Here is a 22128-nt window from a genome sequence, read left to right on the forward strand (position 1 = left end):
TAGCTGTAGCTTTTCTCTGCTATTCTTGGCAGGCAAGTCAGGACTCTGGTAACATTTCCTGTCTGATTTATTTTCCAGTGGGCACCAAGCTACAATATTCAATCTGGCATGAAGGTTGATAGCTTTACTTTGAACACTGTATTTTGCATTTATTCCCTTAGCTGACTGTTAGAATGGAGTCTTTAAATAAGATCTATTTCCATGAATGTATATTACTGATTCTTTTGCAGCTGCCTCATCCATACCCAGGGCCTGTCCTCCTGGCTGGATTAAACTGCCTCAGTCTCCTTTCAGAGAGGTTTCCCTTTTAACTGTCTTTGTTTCCGAACCAGTGATGGACATGGCAGTATTCTTTTGCGTTACTTTCAAATGGATCTGTTGAAGTTGGTGAATAAAGCACACAGTGCTCAGAGGAGGAGTAAGAGGAAGCGGGGAGAGGAGCTCAAAAGGTTGGCTGTGTAAACCTCGCCATGGTTGAACAGCTCACTAACAGCACTATGGAGAGCCAGAGTTAGGCCCCCAGCAGTCTTTGTTTTACCCTGGGCTGGAGCTCAGACAGTGAGATGGCACCGATCCATCTACTCAAAATGAGAGCTTTACAGCTCCGGCTCTGGGTAAAGAACAAGCTACTGTGGCTGTGTTGTAAAATATTGTGGTTACTCTGCTTTTGCAATGACTAGAAGCTGTAGGAGGCAGGCTGTTCCCATAGGTCATTTGTTGTTGTTGTAATTTGTTACAATGTAAGTAAAGGTAACAGCAATGATTACTGGTGAGCACACACCTAAGGCAAAGTCATAGATAAAGATAAGACCCCACCTGTAATATAATGTTTCAGTGCTGAACAGCTGTAAAACAGGATAGGGACAAGAACGGTTCAATGAGTGAAAGCAAGCTGCCTTAAGTGGGAGCATATTTCATTAAAAGAAAAGAGTTTTACAAAAAGAAAATGACTAACTTCCTGTTGAGACAGCACACAATGAGCCTGTGGTATGTTGAGTGGTGAGTTGAGAGCTGTCAGGTATTTCCTCAGGTAGTCAAGTTATTATGTACAATGGCATTTTATGTCATCTCATGTTATTACGGTAGGCTAATAGTATAGTGCTCAATGCATTAAGAAAAGTGGCTAATTAGTAATAGAAGCCACATACTCAAGACTATGTGACTCTCTAACATTATAGGATCTCCCTCGGAGCACTTTGAATTTTGACGAGTTTGATGGCCACGTTTGCTCAGCGGTGATAAACTTGACAGAACATAAGGAAGACAGTAATTGACTGCTCACAGCCAATGGGCGGAGCAGCGCAGGGCAACACACAACACAACACAACACCGCCTGTATGTAAGTGCCTGGTCCGGTTATCAGAGCGGTTTGTCAAAGCAGCAGCAGATGCACCGTCCAGCCGGGTTTAAGTCTGCTAAGAAGCCACTAGTCCAATTAACCGAGGGGAGGCGGAAATCCGCGCACGCAGGCTGTAAAAACAACTTATCTGCTCCTCCTCGGCTCGACGATGGATATGAGCTCCGCTCCGGTGTATGATGACAACCTGATACTACGACAGCCCGCCATCAGCAGACAAGTTGGAGCAGGAGCGACACGGTGTCATCAGTGAGATGCTGGTGTAATTTTGAGCGGTTGTAGACGCGATTCGGGCTCTCACAGTAAAGCCTCTGTAAGCTCCTGGAGAGAAGCTGTCTCAGGCCCTGGGCACGCGTCATTTGGCGACGCTGCGGAGTTTCCTCGGACTGTTTGTGAACGCGGATCGTGAACATGGAAACATTCACTGATGTGCTGCTTGTCACCGCAAATGTCGGGTCACTCTTTGACAATGTAAGTAGGCTGTTAAGAGTGAAATTAAAACTACACCAGGCGGTAGCGCTGCCAGACGATTATACTTAATGCTGATAGGCTGACAGATAAATACGAGGGAACAAGAGGTAGGCTAGGTTTTTACCTTGAATGGGCTCCATTGCTAGTTTACATCAACAAGATACAAGGATGTAGCAAAGTCTGTTCAAGTCTCACGCGCTTAACGGCCTTTTACTCTCATTATAATAATAATTTGTAGGCTATTATGTATCTAATAGCTCACAGTCGACTTACTCAGTCGTGTTTCTTTGTCAGCTGTCAGTAGCATGTGCTCAATAGTATTCATCCTCTGTCGTTTATTTTTTTTTTTTAAAAAAAGGCACGAGCCAAAGTAAGTTTCACGCCTCACGTGACCTACTCACAGTCAGAGTAGACTGTGACCTGTCGGATACTGTGATACTGAAAATTGTTCACCACATATTGACAGGTGTCAAAACCTAAACATATATGTAAAGTGTTAAATTAAATATTTAATTTTCAAAGCCATTATAGATAGATTAAATAAAATACTCTTTAAGAATTACTTAAATTATGAGGAAAAGTGTTTGTCTGTTGGTGCTACCTGTCACGGGCAGAACATTTTAGCCTACATGAGGCTTCCTGGTTAAATAAAGGTTTTGAAAGATTTAAATAACAGTCACAGAATCTGACCGTCCTCACATGTCACATGTAGACCAAAACCGGATGTCTTGACTCCCATGTTTAGGCTACTTCTTGATAAATTTGTTCTCATTTCTTATATCCCCCCTAACTGTGTGCAGTCGATCCCTGTTAAAAATCACCGGCTTGAATGTCAGTACAGGAAGGATCTGTGTCACTCAACAGTCAGTTTACAGTATCCTTATCATAAAGCATTTACAGCTTCAGTGGTATCACTATATTTACATTATTTTATTTAAGTTGTAGTTTATTGCCTTGTATTAGATGTTTGTATCTTTAAGGAAACACAATAAGAGCATTTTTAATTAGGGATTAAAGAGTTCTGACTGTAGTCTAAACACTTGGCTAAATATCCAAGGGTTTTCAGTTTGGGCCTAGGCTGGGTTGACAAAACTTTTAGACGAAAAGAGGGAGGAAGGCTCTTAAACTCATGGAAATTTGGCTCAGGACCATGTTTCCGGTTGCCCGATCTGGCTGCAATGAAAACATGTTAGATCCCATTGTGGGAGATATGTAAACAGATGAATATCTTTCCCAGGGGACTTGAGCTTTTTCTACTTACTTTGGCCCCTCTATTTCTATAAACAAACACTCCTAAACGTTCACTCAGCCTTTGGGATAAGAACAAGACCTTAAGCACATCACAGGATAAATCCTATAGCTTTACAGTATTGGAGTAGCCGAGTGTCCCGTCAGAGCAGTGAGACTGTCAACTCTTAACGGCTGCTCTGTGCCACATTTCCATGGTCACCATAGCAGTACCTTGGAGATTGCATCTATTGTTTCTTGTAGCTTGTATAATGACTATTTGTAGACTCAGTTGCAATGGGTAGATATTTTTATTACACAATCTTTCCCTTTATTTATTTATTTACATAGTGTTAGACAATTGATCATCTGCAAGAGTCTTAGTTATGGGAACGCAATATTGCCAAGGACTCATATCAGCTAATTTCCCCAAGAACTATTAAACAGCTTGGACCAACAAAGCCTTTCCTTAATCATCATGCTTAATCATTATGGCTATCAATTTCATTGGAACAGTGCTGCTGTGTAAGCCCGCTTAGGACATCTCTTGATCAACATGCCTGGTCTTGTTGCGTGGCACAGGGCTCATTTTTTTCCACACATGGGGAGATGTGTTTGTTGTTGGATTGCGAGTGTGGAATTCTTTATGTCTTTTAGGATTTCCCCAATCTCATTTTTAATGTACTGTATTTCTCTGAGTTGTAATAAGCAAGCAGAGTTGCACTGTGAGTATAGTTACTGTATGAACTTTATCTTTAAAACATGTTACAGTTACGTATAAATGAATCAGGGTTGCCCTGTGTTTGTGTTCATAAGCGCTTACAGGCTGTGTTAGTTGCCAAAATCATGTGAGAGGAGTCCTTCACGTCACAATGGCTGAGCTGCAGTCACACATGCTGCACTGCCATGCAAATACACTATGCAAAGCCATTTCTCGGGTGGCATGAATGCAGCTGGCTTCGCAGAAGATTGTGCGTGACCCTGTAACTACACTACGGCCAAATTTTGGCGCTGGTGTGTAAGTAACGATGTGCAAATGCCAGAGTTTAGTTTACGGGGCAGTTGTTTATTGATGTGTTGCTTATTGCCTTTAAAAGGCCAGAGAATCCAGTTTTAGACTGAGGGAGGATTCTCTGGGACAAGTCAGAAATGCAATAAGCTATATTACCGTCGGAACAAAACCTTTTATTTTACAGTCATATTCATCACACCCACCATGGAGACCTGTCAAGGTTGTTTTTTCTGTCATAGTTCAATAAATTTACTAATTCCTCATATTACCACTGAAGATAATAATATCTGAAGCTACGATAACAAGGCAATATTGTATGAGGAGGTAACTGATAAACTGAATCTCAAGATCGTTTTTCCTTCCCTATACTGATCTGAACTTGTATATTGGCCGATACTGAGTATTGATCCAATACCATTGTGTTAAAAAATGTAAAATAACTGCCTTGCTGTTGTATGCCTCTGCCAACCAGCCAAGTTACAGGAAATTCGGTCACAATCTCCCCTTCCTGAGTTACAGCATTGAATGTTGGCCAGAAGTGTTTTTGCAGAACATTATCGTGTAACAGTGAAGCTGTCCTCTGACCGGCTGGATATAGAATGTTGTTCCTGATATATCATCGCATTCACAAGAACGTGAGGTCACCGTGACGCTGAACTTTGATGTTGGCACACAAAAATCTAATCAGTTTAGTTGACTTGACTCCAAGTGAATGTTTGTCTGAATCTGAAGAAATTCCCTCATGGTGGTTTTGAGATATCACATTCAAGAGGCTAAAAAAAAGTCACAGTGACCTACCGCCAAAGACTAATCAGTTCATGCTCGAGTCACAAGAATGGAACGGTCAGACGGTCATCCTGAAAACATAATGCCTCCGGCCCTGGCTGTGGCGGGCACAGAGGCATAAAACCTTTTCACAGCTGTATATTCGTAGTATTTCCTGGGAAACTGTAGTTTTATCTTGGTGTGAAACTATAAAGTTTATAAATAAATTATGTGGTTTTGGATCGGTGCATAGACTTGTGTACTCACCAGTACTCGATCATGTATTTTAGGAGTATCAGAGGCATTTCCGATAGTAGTATCTGTATTGGAACAAATCTACTTGAAACCCCACTTAAACAGACAAAATCGGTCTATTCTTCTATGCAAATTTTGTCCAGTGCAGCGTCGACATCTACAGTGTAAATTGAAGTCTACTTGTTGCTCCAAACAGGGAAGGATCTGCTAATATTTGACACATTGCTGTGTGTTAAGTTTATCTGCCTGCTTTACTCATACATGTTTTACAGTAGCCTATACTCAACTGTCAAGTGGCCATGCAATATTAAACGCACCTTTCAGGGATGAAGTGTGGACGGTGGCCAGATTATGACAGGTGCAGCTAAACTTGAATGAGTCTACATCCTGGAACACACAACCGATGGAACACACAGGATAATATTTCCAGAGAACCCTTATTGTTTGTTTTAACCTGCTCAGAGTTAATATTAGCACAGAGTATTTCATGTCAGTGATTCATGACTTCTTGACTTCTATTTGACCTGTTTTTTCCTGTTAGCTAGCAATGTAATTTTAAACCCATAAGTTGTGATTAATCTTTTTAGTTGATAAACACATTCCTTTTCTGTATCCTGTTTGTGCAGTTGGAGTTGGACTTCATAATTAAAGCTGATCTACAGTTTTTGTATTAACAATGCTTAATGTAAATGTCGCTTGTGTTGACAAAGCCACGGATAATTATCACCTGGCTGCTTATGAAAAAGTTCCCTTCTGATTTACAGAGCAAGTTTACTAGTATGATTGACTCTAAAAGATGGAGACAGTGTTAGAAGATAGAAGTGTCTGAGCATTAGCTATTTAACTTTGGCTAGCTTGCCAGCTAAAATGATCATACAGTATATTCAGTGATGCTACAACAGTAGGTCTATGTATATATAGGTATATGGATAATTAGCATTGCAATGGCTGGTGCCATTTTATGACAGAAATGACCTGCAGCTAGGTTGCCAGCTGAAATTGCTCCACTGATATGTAAAAAGGGAAATGTTGGGTGGAGATTAATGATTAAATGTTTGCCACCAAAAAGCAGGACTAGGTCAAAACCTAGTAAATGGCTGGACCGCGTCGTAGGCTATTTGCATCCTGCCTTGTGTCAGCCGGTTTCAGACCTTCATCTGTTTGCTTTCTCTCCTTACTCTCTGCATTCACATATACAGTATTCTAATACAGCAAATAATACTGCTGCTCTCCACTGCTAAAATCCTGATTTTATACACCATATATATAAGTTAAAGACAAAGACTGTGCTGTGATTTCGGCTATATGTACTTTTAAAATCGTCACTCAGAGAGAAAGTTAGAAGCTTATTCAAGTCAGCTGCCATGTGATCAGCATAGAGAGGTATGTCTGCGCAGCAATACCCGAACTCGTGCTCGTGGGGCAATATAGCAACTCTTCTTGTTGGCACCAAATCATTTTGAAAAAGCGACAACTAATGTTGAAACTCTCAGCCGGCCGACCAATGATATAACCTTATCTCTTAGGCCCTGTTCAGACATGGTATTAACATCCGTCTCGAGTGAACCAATCACAAGTGGACAGCTCTAAGTTCAGATGTGAACCTGCCCAAGACGCTTTGAGGATGCATCTGAGATCTGATCACCCAGACCACATTATTTTAGCAGTGTGAATGCAAATGTGTTTTGGGCCATATTGAAGGATCATCAACTCAACTAACGTCCTCTGTCACAGTCTAATTAGTCCCGTCATAGATTCATAATGAACTGAAAATGTTTTACTTTTTCAGCTGTCACTTATTAATGTTAATTCCTTCAGTAACTTGATGTCCGGCTCAAATTAAACTTGGCAGTTGTCGGCCTGTGTGCTCTCTACATGCAATTAGCACTTGTCAAAGATAGTTTAAGAGGGAAGCTCCACTCTACAACACCTCTGTACAAGCACAAATGTGTTCATTTAGTTCATACAAACAGAGTGAGACGTCTTCTTTCCAGTCATATGACTTTCTTTCATATCATATTAGTAATTTAAGTTTATAGACTATGTTTTTGAACCGTGACCTTCAGTATTTGTTCAGTGTCAACATTGTGATGACTGTCATAATTACATAATTATTAAATAAATAGAGAGAATAATAATTAAAAACCTAGTGTAAATTTGACAAGTGGTCTTCGCAAAAAAAAAAAAAAAAAACATTTTTTGGGAGGGTGGGGGGTTTGGTGTTGTCAGCAAACTTTGTTTCCCTATTTATTTAATAATTGTGTAATTATGCAGCAGCTGCTGAAAAAACCCTAGCACCTATGCTAACATAGTTGGGGTATGCTAAAAAAGGTTGGGGTCACTTTCTTTAACCTTTAAAGTTTAATCATTAAAATTATTTAACCAATAGTGTTGTTATTGATATATTCAGTAATATTTTAGACTTGTCTGATAACTGTTTACTGCATTTGATCAGTTTCGGGGCTCCACAAGTCACTACAGCTGTTGAGCATGGTCGATCATCCACAGCCAAAGAGCTGCACATCAAGAGTTGATAACAGAGAACAAAACAGAGCTAAATGAGAGAATATCGGACTTCAGGTCGAATCTTGCTTCATATGTGCTGGATATACTAATAGGCAACTCTTTGCTAACATGTTTGCCCTAACATCTTTATAAGGAAATGATACTGTATGTTAATGTTATGCTTACAGGTTGCTTCACTGCCCCCAGGTGGCCAAAATTAAATGAATGCAGGCTTAATATTTGATCTTGTACAGTTTCCTCCAGAAACATTGCACGCCTTTGATGATTTTTCTCTTTGTCATTTTATAGTTGGGTGAAATTCAAAGTGAGTGGCTACAAGAATTGTATAAGGTAAGTCTGGGCCTCCTGGGTCCTGCATCAATAATTCACAGTTTTAAACATTTGCCATTTACTATCATTCCTGACAGTGTCATAATTTTCTCTTGCATTTTGTAGACAGTCTGGTGCAGTTCAGCCAAATATAAATTGTGTTACATAGTTGGTTCTAGCCCACTTTGATAGGCTTCCGGCATCATCACACTGGTGACATCCCATACACTGCTCCTTGTTCTCTAGAAAACAGATACTGTGCTGATAACTGATAACACAGCCACATCAGGCTGAGTGCAGAGACTAACAGTAACAGTCAAGCTCCACATGACCTCTAATGGATCGTTAACTTCATCCTGTAACACACAGTGTCGACCCTCTTCACTCCTCGTTACACCGTAATGTAAGACCTGTTTGCTGTGCTTTGTTACAGACTATCCACAGCTACAAGCCACAGTTCATCGCCCTGCACTTCCAGGAGGTGGGAGGGAAGGACTACATGGTTAACATGGGCCATGCAGACAACTTTTTCCGGTAGGATTAATGTGTTGATCACAATCCATGTTCGCCTGGAAAGTCATATTCTCCCTTCACCGTGTATTTGATTTTATCACCACTGCTAATCAGGATAGTCCTGTCTCTTTCTTTATAAATTTCTTGGATCCAAAAGCATTTTTATCGATAAATATTATATAATATATAATAATATAATTATTCTGTCTCAACCAGCCATCATTCAATATAAAGTATGTCAGAAAACTGAAAAATCCCATCACAATTCCCTAAAGCCCAAGCTGACATATTTGAGAATTTAGAGCCAGCGAAGCTTTAAACATTTTAAAGCAATAATGCTTTACATTTGAATTAAGAATTATGAAATAATTATCAAAATCATTGCAGATTAATTTTTTGGCGACAGACTAATCAGTTAATCGTCAAATCTCTTCATTTCTACATCCAAAGGAACAAGCTTTTTTTTTTTTTGTTCCGTTGCCTAATGATCGATCTGTTGTGGCCTGTTGTTTCCAGGAGCATCGAGTCCAATGAAGAAATGAAAGACTATGACAGGGTCTGCATCTATGTGGACAACCAGTTCCAAGCAGAGGACGTCTTCACCGTAAGAAACACACACTTTGTTTTCTCAGTCAGAGTAGTTCACACCTGCTTCCACTAGATGGGGTCCTCCTCCATGTTAGTGCTCAGTGGCGGCTGCAGGTGTTGTGCTGTGGAGCTGGATGTAAACCCCAGTGGAGCTCCAGAAAAAGTCATTTCTTTTGTCATAGACTACAACATAACACAAAATTTAGATTGTGAAACAGGTTATTTTAAGGAATGTTAAAAGAAAATGAAGTTATGCACATATGCATATGTCATTAAACTATTGGCCTTGTTTATATGTGTGTATTTAATCAATTTGAAGGTATGGATTCACTGTGAAAAAACAACTCCCTGATACGAACTGAATTTTTTTTTTTAATCAAGTCAAAAATCATGGAGACTGGAGTAAATTTAGTGTGCTAATAAAACAAAGTAAATCTCACCACAAATCTGACTGTAAAAGTCAGATTTGAATAAGTGCAATGCTCATTGTGGGATGTTTTGGTCAAAACGAAATTCCTGATGAAGACCAGGAAATTAGAAATAAGAGAATTACAGGTCTAATTTCACACCTCTAATAGGTGTGCAGATCTGTCTTCCTTATCGTAATCTGATGTGTTGTGTGTTTGCGCTAACGGGTTGGGTTTCATACATTAAGGCCCACTGCACAAGCTCAGACACGTGTAAAATCACAGCCTTATATAAGTGACATAGATCTCAAAGATATAGTGTACAACAATGGTAGTAGTTACACAATATGGGCACAGACAGAGGAGATATTCTTAAAGACAAGTTTGTTAAGCACTGGTGTCGCTACCTACATCTCTTATCGTCATCTATTGTTGAACCCTGAGTCTGTCTCTGTAGCTGAAGACTGAGCTGGTGCTCTTCATGCTACTAAAGTGCCATTATGGAGCTGCCGGGACATTGCTCGGGTCATGGGCTCAGCCTCAATCACCACACCTGTCGTGAAAGCCATTTCTGGCTTCCAACTTCTCTTTCAGTGACCTCACACAGCACAAGCAAGTTTTCAGCCTCTTTCTCGGAACTGAATTGTGTTTGTAGTTGCTCATGACGGGTTTGTCAGTATTAGTTCGTCTGAAAATCTGCCCTGAGTGGGAGTAACACCTCCCCGGTTGAGAAAAGTGGCATCAAGAAGAGTATCTCTTAAGCTATTAACCCTTACTCCTCCCAGGTGATACCCTCACACTGGCTGCCTGACAGTAGGGGTCAATGGCTGCATCTGTAGACTGAAGGTGCGTGAAGTAAACACGAGAAAGTCAATGGCCAGGTGTGGGGTGGGGGTGGGGGGTGAGGGGGGGGCAAAGTCAATACATTTAACTCGAGATTAAAACTATTGATCCCAGCCTATTTCTGCACGATAAATAAAGTGTGAGGGTTGGAAGACAGCTGGGAGTTAAGTTTCCCCTGCGCTGGAGTGTTTGCACCCTCCACTCTTTGCCCTGAGAGGGTTGCCCCCCACCCCCAACCCCTACCCCCACCCCCACCCCCTCCACCACTCCTAATGCCTCATTCTCATTTCGTCGGTGCCACCTGCATTGATTTTCAATTTGTTTCCCCTTGGCTGCAGATCATCAGTTATACGGCCAAGAGAGAGTTTTGGGAGGAGGAGGAGGGGAGGGGGGGGGGGGGGGGGGCTTTCAGAAGAGCTGCAGGAGCAGAGGGGGCAGACTCGCAAGCATTCCCAGTACAAATGGTGTTTTGATAAAAAATCACTTGTAAGTCAATATTTTTTTATTAAACTGTGCACAAACTTGATTGATGAAGATAGGTGTTTGGCAGAGTATGTGGACGAGAATGTGTATCTGTGTTTGAGTGTGTGCATGTGTATTTTCTCCGTATGGTTTAAACACAACATTGTTACTGATCCAACACAAACTAGGCCGAATTTAGATTATTTTATTTTAGCTAATTACTAGAGAATAGTCCTTGAATCTCCTACAACAATGATAATCTTGCATTATTAAAAAGCTGAAATAACAATGTAGTTTTTTCCAAACTTGCTCCTCAGAAACATTCTTCTGTGAGCATTTTGTTTTTTGGGGTTTTTTTTTATCGTTAAACCCTTTCAGGCTAGTTTGAATGAATCCCTGGCCTTGCCTTAACCTCGCTCCCTTAGTTTGGAAAAGTTGGTCACTAATTGCCGCTCGCTGGAGCCGACAATGGAGACTCTTCCATTTTATTAAATGAGGATGACTTTGGCACTGAAGATAAATGATCTCTTCAGGGAGAGATCTCTCATGCTCTGGCTGGATGAGGAGGGGGTGGATTGCCCAGTGGTCCGTCACGCCCCGAGCCCTCTGAGCGCCGGCTTATTTTTCTTCGGCTCCCCCAGTCACAGCGGCAGCATTGGCAGACAGCAGGCCCACTGCTTAATACCTTTTAAATTGTTTTAATTTTCTGTCTTTATTGATCTCACAGGGCATGATTAATCAGATCAGTGGAGCAGGCAGTTAGTACATTAAAAATTGTCAGCCCCATGTCAGGGATGATTGGGTGCTGAAGTGTGTGTGCTGAGGGGCAGTGCGTGGATGTGTTGAGCAGTTATGTGTTCATTTTGTACGTCTAAATTCTTTAAAGTTTCATGTGTCTTTGGGAGAGTAACGACGCACTGTGTCGTACTGTGTCGTTCAATACAAGGTTCACATTTCAGCTCACATGACGGGGGAAATGAACAATTCAATCCTTCGTCTCTCCCGTTTTTGACATCACATTTGGTTGTTTGGGTTTCATGTGGCTCAATGCTGTGAAACCACTGGGGATGGCTCAGACGGACTCTATTGTTTATTTTTTAAAAGCCTTAAGTATTTAATACTTTTATGAAGCTTAAAGTTGAAACATTGAAATATGAAAGGCATGTGTTCAGGCGTTCCATAGCTTTACTGCTTTGAAATTAAATTCTGATGCATTTCAGATGAAACTTATGAAGTTGTGTTCGTCTTTTTGCTGGACTAAACATGTCAGGTTTTTTTTGCTTTGGTCATTTTCTAGTGTTCTTTGCAGCAGGTGTCTGAAAGTAAAGGGGTGTTTTGTTTTAGTATGATTGCACTTTTTTGATGTTTTACTTTGAAAGTCTTTCAGCTGAAACTGATCTTGCATACTGTCACGTGTGTTGATCCCAGATGCGTTTATCAGATACTGTAAGATTCATGTTGTTTATTTCTTGTCTCTCCACAGGCTCTGGGGAGCATGTACTTCATCCACAAGACACTGAAAAACATCTACCAATATGACTTTAATGGTAAAAACTTTGCTTCTTACATGTGACATTCATATTGATTTTAATAGTTTTGTTATTCGTTAACTTTATGATGCTTTTTTTTTCACCTTAATGAACAAAGGAAGGAGTAATCTACGCACTCCTAAAACAGACTATTTAAGCGCTCAAAGTAAACCACTCCCCTTGCCTCCTGTACTTTTTTGGTAATGGCTCATCGATATCTACAGTGGAGTTAGAGCAATGTTGCGCATGATTGGCAAGATTCTTGTCACTTTTTTTAATATCAAGAATAGCAAAATCATTTCTCTGTGTATAATGGCAGTTTGATGGCCACCCCACCTGGCCAGATATTTGCAAAGAACCTGAATTTAAAGTGGAGCTGTTATTTTCCTGCTGCATAGTCCAGTCACGTTAGGCGTGAAAAAGCTCCTCAGAAAAGCTTATGGAAGAACCATAAACATCCTGGAGCTGCCACTCGCTGTGTGGACCAAACCGATTGTTGTTCGCCAAACGCAGTCTAATGGCTCGCTTATAGATTCTCTCATCACGTATGCCGCTCTGATGAGGTTAACACCAGTTTATTGATTGCTGTTTGCATGTTTTCTCACTCTTTTACATGTCACACCCCTCTCCCCCTCCCTCTCTCTGCCTCCCTCTCTCAGTTAAGGATTTTAAAGCGGTGTCGGGGCAGAACAAGTACGTGGGCTCTCTGGCCGGGGTCACCACAGTGGAGAAAGAAAAATTCCCAAAGAATTTCTGGCCTGATGTGAGTATGTATGCATGAGTGTGCATCTGTGTATGCCTCCATTTGTGTGTGTGTGTGTGTGTGTGTTTGTGTTTGCAGGTGTGGGGAGGGGTACGTATGGGCCAAAGGGAGATGTTGGGACAAATGAGTCTACTGGGGCTGCAGGCGCTGTCTGCCCGCTCTGACAGGGAGATGAGACAAATTATGTGGGAGAATCAATAATTATCAGTTTGGCCCTTCAAAGACACGACTCGCTGCTGTTTACTGACTCACTCTAATTTGTCTCTGTTGCAGTTCAAATGGTCCAGAAAGGGCTTCATGAGGACCCGCTGGATCATACACAATCAGTATGTACTGTGCACTGACCTCACCTTGATAAACCAGTCAGGATGGGACTCAACTCACTTTTAGAACAAATGTGGCACTGTTGTGACCAGACAGATTGCGCCTTAGCAAATTTGAAAGCCAGTGCTTTCATCTATGTTGGATCCTTGATCAACAACATCAGCATTCTCAGAAACGAGTTCTCAAAGAAGGAAAGAATTAAGCAGAAATTATCTGTCAAAACAAAGCTTGAGAGCTTTTGCTTTTGCTTTCCATCTCTTTCATCTCGGGCGAGGGCTGAGTGAGTTTTGCTTTCTATCTATGTGTCAAAACAAAATTTACCTGGAGTTCTGTTAAAAGCAAAGCTCACTCAGGTATTTTTGCTTCAGGTGAAATTGGAAACCAAAACAGAGCTAAAGCAAAGTAGCCAGTCATTATCTTTCATTTGGATCTGATTCCAAATGAAAGATAATGTTGTTTCATACATGCTGGATGTGTATGTAGGCACAAGTTCACTGTTTCAACATTATAATGTGGTGATATGTTAGTGTTGCTTTTACAACTTGTTTCTGCTGAACCCAGGGAGCCACAAATATCAGTGAATGCAACTTAAGTTCAAATATTAAATGTTCACTAAAGAAAAGCATCTGTAGAAGAACTTCACCTATAAAATATAAAATGTAATCAGTAAATACCTGACCAGACATTTGATACCCACCTTTGATTATTGACAATTGGTACCAAAAAATAGAGAGGTATGATATCCAGCCGTTTTTGTGCTGATCCACGTTTTCATTTAATTAGCACTGAATGTATCTTTGTAATGTATATTCTGAATCCACTGACACTGAACTAAATACAGCCCGGAAATGAAAGTGAGTAAAACACACAGTGCTGCTGCTACAGTCTGTGTTTTCAGAGAACTGTAGTTACTATTTGCTCTGCCGTGTTGTTACCTGGGGGTCATAACAAAAGGAGCCCACAATCTGTGTGCCACAACATCATGATGTGAGTCAACAGTGCTCGTATGTTGGAAGCACATTAATTGTTTTCCAGTGACAGCCAAAGAAAAGCAGTAGCGCTTGGCACAAAAGACAAATGTGCTTGTTTGTGGACTCAGCATTAACATGAGAGCACTCACTGATAAGAACGCTTCTCATAAGTGACACCTGTGTTAACCACACATGCACACGCATGCGTACACACTCACACACACACACACACACACAAACACACACACACACACACACACACACACACACACACACACACACACACATACTCACCTATCAGATGTCAGGCTGTGATTCACTTCCTCCACCTGTCATATATCACTGTATTTTGCCTGTGTTGTGTGTGTGTGTTCTTCACAGAGGTCTGGACCTGGTCAATGTCCACCTGTTCCATGATGCCTCCAACCTCACTGCCTGCGAATCCAGTCCTTCCATTTACTCAGCCAACCGCAAAAACGCTCTCAGATACGTCATCAACAGGTCAGATTTGCAGCCGCACACAACCACGCAAAAGCATCTGACTGTAAAACGCTCAAAGAGACAGAAAATATCCACCGAGTTAAACCCAAAAGTACAATTTAAGACTTGGTTAAAAGGCTGTTGTGAATGGAATTGGTCCGATAATGTCCGAGCTAATATCATCTGCTATCAAACAGCCTTTCCTCTCCTGTAAACAGGATGTTTCATCATATTTATGTGAATGCGTACACACCCAAAGTAAAGTTTCATAGAAATATAGAGCCAAACATCTGTGTGACTTCCTTCCAGGATATCAGACAGCCGCTACACTCCTCTGCCTTTCTTCCTGTTTGGAGACTTCAACTTCCGCCTGGACACACTTAGTCTGGTCCAGGTAACAACTTTACTTCCTCCTGAAGCTCATGTGATGAGGATGTTTATTATCCTGGCATTTTGACACAAACCCTCCCTGTGTGTCTGTATTTCTGTGAGCAGCATCTGTCCACCTCGGCAGATGTGCAGACAGTGAAGAAGGACAGCAGTAATGAAGTGGAGAAAATCATCTGCGAAGAAAAAGACAATGACCACCAGGTGGTTAAAACTATCAGTTAAAACATCAGCTAATGTTTTACTTTGAAGTGCTGCTTTCACTTGACTTGTCTTGACTCGTTGTGCAGGTGTTGCTCCAAATTGAGGAGAAGCTGTTTGCCTATCTGCACCAGGCGTATTTCAGGGAGGACAACGTCCCATCAGTGAGACCTTTCACCCACACAAACCCCAGCAGCTACACAGAAACTCTGCAATGTGACTATAACTGATAATACAACAGGCTGCTTAGCAACAATCTGGCATATCTTCACAGTTTTTAGATTAGATCTTATAAGCGGAAATAAAGTCCTAATAATGACAGTACTGTAAATACAAAAGCTCGGAAGTAAATAAAACTGAGATAACAGTGACAGCAAATGGGCCTGTCGCCCATGCCAAACTTGTACTCACTCACATCATGATTGTTTTTAATGTGTTTAGTGATTTCCTGTTTTGCCCTAATCGTTAATGGCCTCTGTTCCTCAGCTTTTGAAATATGACAAAGAAGTTGCAGTCTTTCATGATGTTATCAGGGAAGAGGACATCAAGTTTCCACCCAGGTAAGACTCCTAGCTTAACTACTTGCTGGAAACATGCTGTGTAAAACCTCCCAACTCCTAACAACTTTGCTTTCTTTCCCTCTCGCATCCTCCTCAGCTACCCCTACAGTGAAGAGTACACTAAACCGACCCAGTACATGAACACTCGCTGTCCGGCCTGGTGTGATCGTATTCTCATGTCGCACACTGCCCAAGAATTCATCCACAGGGTCAGTCAGTGTTTACTGTCATAACTTTCTGCATGTTATCTGTTTGCAAAGTATACTCTGACCCGTATGTGTATATATATATATACAGGATTGCAACTTCTTAATAGGTTATTTGTTGTCAGATAAGGCTAAGTGGCAAGTGGCACTTTCTAGAGTAGAGTAGTAGAGTCTATTACAAGATTGTCAATTATCTTAAAAGATAACCAAGGGTTTATTTTTAGTTAGTGCATGACCTGAGCAAATGAAGCACCCCTTGTTGTCCTAGTGTTAGAAATAAGAAGTAAAATGTAATATCAGACATTTCACTCTAAGCAAAAATTGAAATTTGTGCTAACTGCTGAAGTGTAGTATCTGTGATTAGCATCATGCTGTTGTTTTCAATGTGCGACAAAAAAATAAATATTGGAAAACATGCCTGTTTGTGTGTAATGGCTCCGATTTGAACAGATTTCTTTTTTAGCATTGTCATCATATCGTCATGTCGCCTCAACATTTACTTTGTCCTTTATTTTGTTGCTCGTCCAAATGATATAGATGTTCATTCTTCTTTTACAGAGAGATGACGATGAGAGGGGCGTTGTTTACGACACATTGGGCCCTAACGTCTGTATGGGAGACCATAAGGTAACAGTTTGAGTAGTATAAATAGTATGTACAAGGTGCAGTCAAATAAAAGCAGCCATGCAGACTAACTCTGGTGTGTTTCTTGTGTTTTCTCTACAGCCTGTTTTCCTGTTCTTCTCACTGAAGACAAACGGCCATTGACTTTGATCCTTCTCAAAGGTAAGAGCATGTGCCAGTGAGTGTGTGTGTGTGTGTGTGTGTGTGTGTGTGTGTGTGTGTGTGTGTGTGTGTGTGTGTGTGTGTGTGTGTGTGTGTGTACTGTCCAGCACGTGGAGGTGTAGCTGTGTCCTGTGTTGACTCCAGAGGGAGGATTCAGAGTGTGAGAGCGATCACAGTAATCTTGCTCCGGTCCCTGGAGAGCCATAACCCAGGCTGGCCCAGTGGAGTCAGGATATGAACTAAGATGAAGTGCCTGCGGGACACAAGCGCTCCTTTGTGTCCAGTGTAGTTGGAGCACAAGCGATCAGCACCTTTTACTGATCTATGTCTATTGAATCCTCTCCACTGTCACTGTGGCTACACACTAAGTGCATTGCCGGCCCGCTTTTCATTAATTACCATCTGGTCGGTCGGAGGGAGAGACATACATTGTGCTCGACAGCATATTGGCATTTTTACGGCCGTGATTTTGTTTTGCTGCCGTTTAAATTTATTTTTTACAGGATGGACTGTTTTTTCATGAGGGTCCCTCTTCACAGGGCTGCAAAATGATGAGTTGCACACAACGAAGCTACTCCTTTTGTGTTTGACATTTTGAGGCAAAGAACAAGATCATTCCAGTGCATCAGTAACTTTTTGTTTCTAAGGCTACGTTTTAGCTCAAACGGAGATGTCTTACATCATATATACAATGGAAGTTGATAAATGGGGTAGACATTATTCATAATCCATGTGAGCAAGATACAGTGTCTCCACCCACTGCATCCTGCATCTGCACTCTGATCTACTTGGAGAAAAAAGACACATTTCCACACTGGTTGAATCAAGTCCTGCTGTAGATCTACTCTCATTTCTGTACTTTGGATTCTGATGGTACACAATGTATGGTGTGTGTGTGTGTGTGTGTGTGTGTGTGTGTGTGTGTGTGTGTTGTGTGTGTGTGTGTGTGTGTGTGTGTCTGCTGCAGGTCCCATCCTTGGAGCTCCGCCACAGTATCAGTACCAGAGGGTAATCAGCACAATGGTTACCAACTACAACCCACCCGCCGCAGGCCTCGACTCAGTTTAACGCACCATCCTAACATAACTGGTTTCTCACATCTGCTCTCGCTGCCACACACTGTTGACCACAGCTTTAGTGACTTGAGCACAGATTAATCTGCAGCTGTCATGAATTTCTGAGGCAGTTTTCCTCTCACTCGCAGACGTCCCCTGGCCTGAAAACCCAGTCACACTGAGGATGTTCCTAGAATTCCTGCTGTGTTGTTTTTTTTTTTGTTTTTTTTTGTTTTTTTTTTCAAATGGGACCAATCAATGATGTAAAGACTCAAGTGTGTGACTCTGGACCAGGCCCTTTACACGGACATGTACATGCATATGCAAAACCTTCTTAAATTTTTTTATTAGTGTGATTGAAGCTGTTGACTTTTTGAAAATATGTCTTTTATTTTAGGCGGTGTCAGACAAACCACAGGCCAGCAGATCACAAATTTACTCATTCCTCATTGGCCCTAAATAATTGATTAAATCTCAACAGTTAGTCAGGCCACACTGTTGCAACTGAACTAGAGAGCTTCCACTCAGTAAATTTTAACTTAGCAGTTGAATTCAGCCAATCATAATCCAGTATCATGAAACACAGTGTAAGTAATGTGTAGCTAAAGATTTAGAAGAGTATTAGTGTTATCATGAGGCAGAGTGTATGTAGAGATTGAATCATGAAAACTAAACAATATGGGATCTTTAATATCAAGTATTGGACATAGGTCCTACTGACTACATGTGTATGCATTTATTTTGTATTTGATGCCATTTTTAGTTCAGGTATTTATTTTGTTGAAGTTGTTTACTATGACTGTAAGCAGCATTTCACACCAGAGGGAAACACAGTAGAGGAATGCTGCTATCTCAGTTTCCTGTCCACATCTTTGATCAGATGTCCTCTGTAGATAACACCTTGAAGAATTTCTTACTGACATGTTGTTTTTCATACATGTGGCTACTTCACACACAGCAGCTTTAACTGTGTCAGATGTGTCCTGATCACATAACAAATTCAGTTTCAGAGTGGATTTTGATAAAGTTTTTAATACTGACATTATTTAGAAAGGACACTAGACAGTCTTAACATTTTAAAGCAACAACGAACCAACCGCAGCAGTCTAGTCTGTGTATGAATGCTGTGGCAGGGGCTGAATTTATGAACAGAATCTTTTACCCTGTTAAATTTATAAAGACATTCTTTCTATGAACCAACTTTACATGTATACCAAGTGCTTTATTCCACAAGCTGCAACTCAGCAGTCCTCGGTTTGTCTGTTTTAGCTGTCTTCACTCAGTGAAAGTTATCTTTTCAGTTAATCACACAGAAATCTGTTCCACCCTGTTCTGGTTGGCATCAACCTTATTTCATTGCCAAAAGAATGATGCTGTCGGCCTCGTGTGTTTACGTCTAACTGTAGTTAGGGAGTGTGGATGTTTGATTCACATGGCTTCACAAAAACTTCACGAAACCCTGCATATATACAGTTTATACACACACACACACACACACACACACGTGCACCCACAGACAACACAAAGGTTGTTTTGGATTTGTTCGATTCTTGTTGCATTTTGTTTCTTTGACTCGTAGTCTCACACTGTAGCACCAGCGCTGTAATATATTTTTGATGTGTGGATTATCAGTTTGATTTTGTTTTTCTTTCACTGGCTTTAACAATGACCCAGAGATTTAAAATATGTTTGTGGTTTGTTACTTGTTGTATTTTGATTTTTTTTGTGTGTGTATGTGTTTTGTGAGGGTTCTCTTGTCTTAAACAGCTTGGTGTTACAGCACTCAGTATATATTCATTCAAAAGTACTTTTTCACGCATAAATTCACAAGATATTCATATTAAGTTTGGACTCATTTGTACAGAGGGATTCGTTATAACAAGCTTAAAGTGGCAATCTCAAACAGTTTCATTTAAGTAAGTGTCTTTTCAGTCGCTATCTGTTGCTGAGTGGAGTAACAATGGAGATTGAGCCTATGACCCACTGATGAGATTATATAGAAGTCTGCATTTTACAGTTTAATGAACTCGGTGTCTGGTATGACAACATTGGAACATGAGTCACTTATACAAATGAGTGGTTCAAACCTGATAATGAAACTGTGATCTTTGAGATTGCAACTTTAAGACTCAGTGATGCAAACATCAGAAATAAACGTTTAGCAGTTCATCGTTGACCAGTCCTGGGAGTGGGGTTGGTTACATGGCCAGTATCACCCTTTGATGAACTCTGGTCCAACACTACAACATTGTGATATTTCACTTTTGTAAATAAAATATTACCCTCATCTATATGTTGCGTTATTATTTATTGGCTTTAGTGTAAATACGTTTATGTTGCAACACAAAGTCAGGGATTTTAAGATTGACCTCTTCGGCTTTTGGGAACAACCATTACAACTCGATTCAGTCAGGCCTTTCTGGGGAGCACTGAGAGAAAGATGTGACCATGTCCATCTACAAACTCATTGTCATCATTTCCCACATGAAGCTGATGGACCTGAAAGGCTAGGTAAAGCACTGCATGCCACAGGGTGTGTGCTTCTATATGCAGCTGCCTTTCCAGTTACAGCTGATCGTAGCTTAACTGATCTGAACTGGTGTTACGTAAAAGTTGCAAGAAAGAAGTCAACAGATTATACTTTTATTATTGTTCTTTTTATATTATAGGTATACACTAATGCTGACTTTTTTTGCAGGTCAGATTGAAGTAATTTGGACCAGATTCATGCAAAATAAACTCACTAACGTAATGGAAGGTGTATATTACTTTATTTCTGTGTTATGCATTAAGTTTCCATAGTTTTCCAGATTTCAGGCATGGATTGAGCTGCACTTATATTGAGGTAGAAGAAGAATTACATCTAAAACAGAGGCGGTATCAAGGCTGCCCTCTAAAGCTGGAATGGGCTGGCCATTTTGTTCAGACGGAAAGTCTTCAAGGGCCGACAAATCAAGTGACTGATTCTAACCTTTATTGCATTTCATTTTTGTGTTTGGTTTCAAAGAGATGAATCCAGATTTATAAAAAATAATCGCTGACAGCAGTGTGTATTTGCCTCCTGAAAATATATATTTCACACAGATTTTATAATGCAGGATCACTTTTAAATTTGTGCTATCATAGCTCCAACATGGACTTGAGTAACAGTTACTTAATGACAGAATACATTGTTGGTACACACCAGCATATTTTGTTGTCTTCGACGTGAGTGTCTCTGCAGCATTCCTCGGTTTCTCCTTTGACAGACTCATCTGGCCTGATGTCAGCTGCCTGAACCAGATGGAGTCTGAACTCACGGAGCTTAAATGGTGAATGAGCTGCTCTGCTGCTATTGATTTTATGTTGGAGTGGGTTGTGGGGGTCATTGTCTTCAATTAAGCCATACCACACTGGTAAATCACGCAAGATTCGACCTTTGACCATTGCAGTTCTCTTCAGCTTTTGTTCATTTTTGCTTGCTGTTTCATTTTAACTGTCACTTGGCAGCAAATACAGGGACAGAATTTGAGCAAATGCAGCCAAATAATGTTTCAGTTTGTATTTAAAAGTAAGAAATTAACCACCAATTTTGATAAATAATCCACAATCAGGTGTTTTTTTTTTACTTTGTCCACCTTAACATTTTCACAGTTTCAAAGGTAAAATAATGAAAACATTTAACTTTATTTTAACCAGCTTCAAGTCAACATTGAGTTTCAGCATGCAGCAGAATACTATATTATACTAGATGATAACAAGGAGCCGAGGCTGTTCCCTGTAAATGTTTCATTATCTAATTATCTACTCTGCACTGATTTAATGTAAATAAAAGTGTATCCCTGCCTTTAATCAGCACATTATGCATTATAGCAGAAGTCTCATGTAGAGTCTGCACCAAGAAAGTGAAATTATATAATTTAAAAGCAAATTCCCCAGAAATAGTCCTAAAATTACTCTACATACAGATTTATCATTGTTTTTTATGTTTAAAAGAATTTTCTGAATTTCTGATCGTAGAGGTAATGATATTTGCCACATTTAATAGCAGCGAGTACATTAGGTTTAATGGTGATTTAAGGAAGATTCATTAAGTTATTTTACTTTTCAGTTTCATTTTGAAATTCAAATAATCACAAACGACTTCAGCTG

At 40.5% G+C, this 22128-nt stretch overlaps 1 protein-coding gene across 2 annotated transcripts; it reads left to right on the forward strand.

Annotated features, from left to right (window-relative positions):
- The first annotated feature begins 1045 nt into the window (after window positions 1-1045).
- inpp5l (inositol polyphosphate-5-phosphatase L) lies at window positions 1046-20284 on the forward strand. Of its 2 annotated transcripts, XM_056377051.1 has the most exons (16): window positions 1283-1828; window positions 7902-7943; window positions 8356-8456; window positions 8952-9039; window positions 12219-12282; window positions 12924-13027; window positions 13301-13353; window positions 14704-14823; window positions 15112-15196; window positions 15298-15393; window positions 15480-15554; window positions 15877-15950; window positions 16048-16159; window positions 16715-16783; window positions 16883-16942; window positions 17910-20284. In XM_056377051.1, the coding sequence occupies exons 1-15, from the start codon at window positions 1769-1771 to the stop codon at window positions 16922-16924; spliced, it is 1185 nt and encodes a 394-aa protein (XP_056233026.1). In that variant the 5' UTR covers window positions 1283-1768; the 3' UTR covers window positions 16925-16942; window positions 17910-20284. The 2 variants fall into 2 exon arrangements, 1 of the variants encoding a protein (XP_056233026.1); XR_008827926.1 differs by lacking the exons at window positions 16715-16783; window positions 16883-16942; window positions 17910-20284 and having other exon boundaries at window positions 1046-1828; window positions 15480-15606.
- The last annotated feature ends 1844 nt before the right edge of the window (window positions 20285-22128 follow it).

This window comes from Seriola aureovittata, chromosome 5, assembly GCF_021018895.1.
Source record: "Seriola aureovittata isolate HTS-2021-v1 ecotype China chromosome 5, ASM2101889v1, whole genome shotgun sequence".
Classification (NCBI taxonomy): Eukaryota; Metazoa; Chordata; class Actinopteri; order Carangiformes; family Carangidae; genus Seriola; species Seriola aureovittata.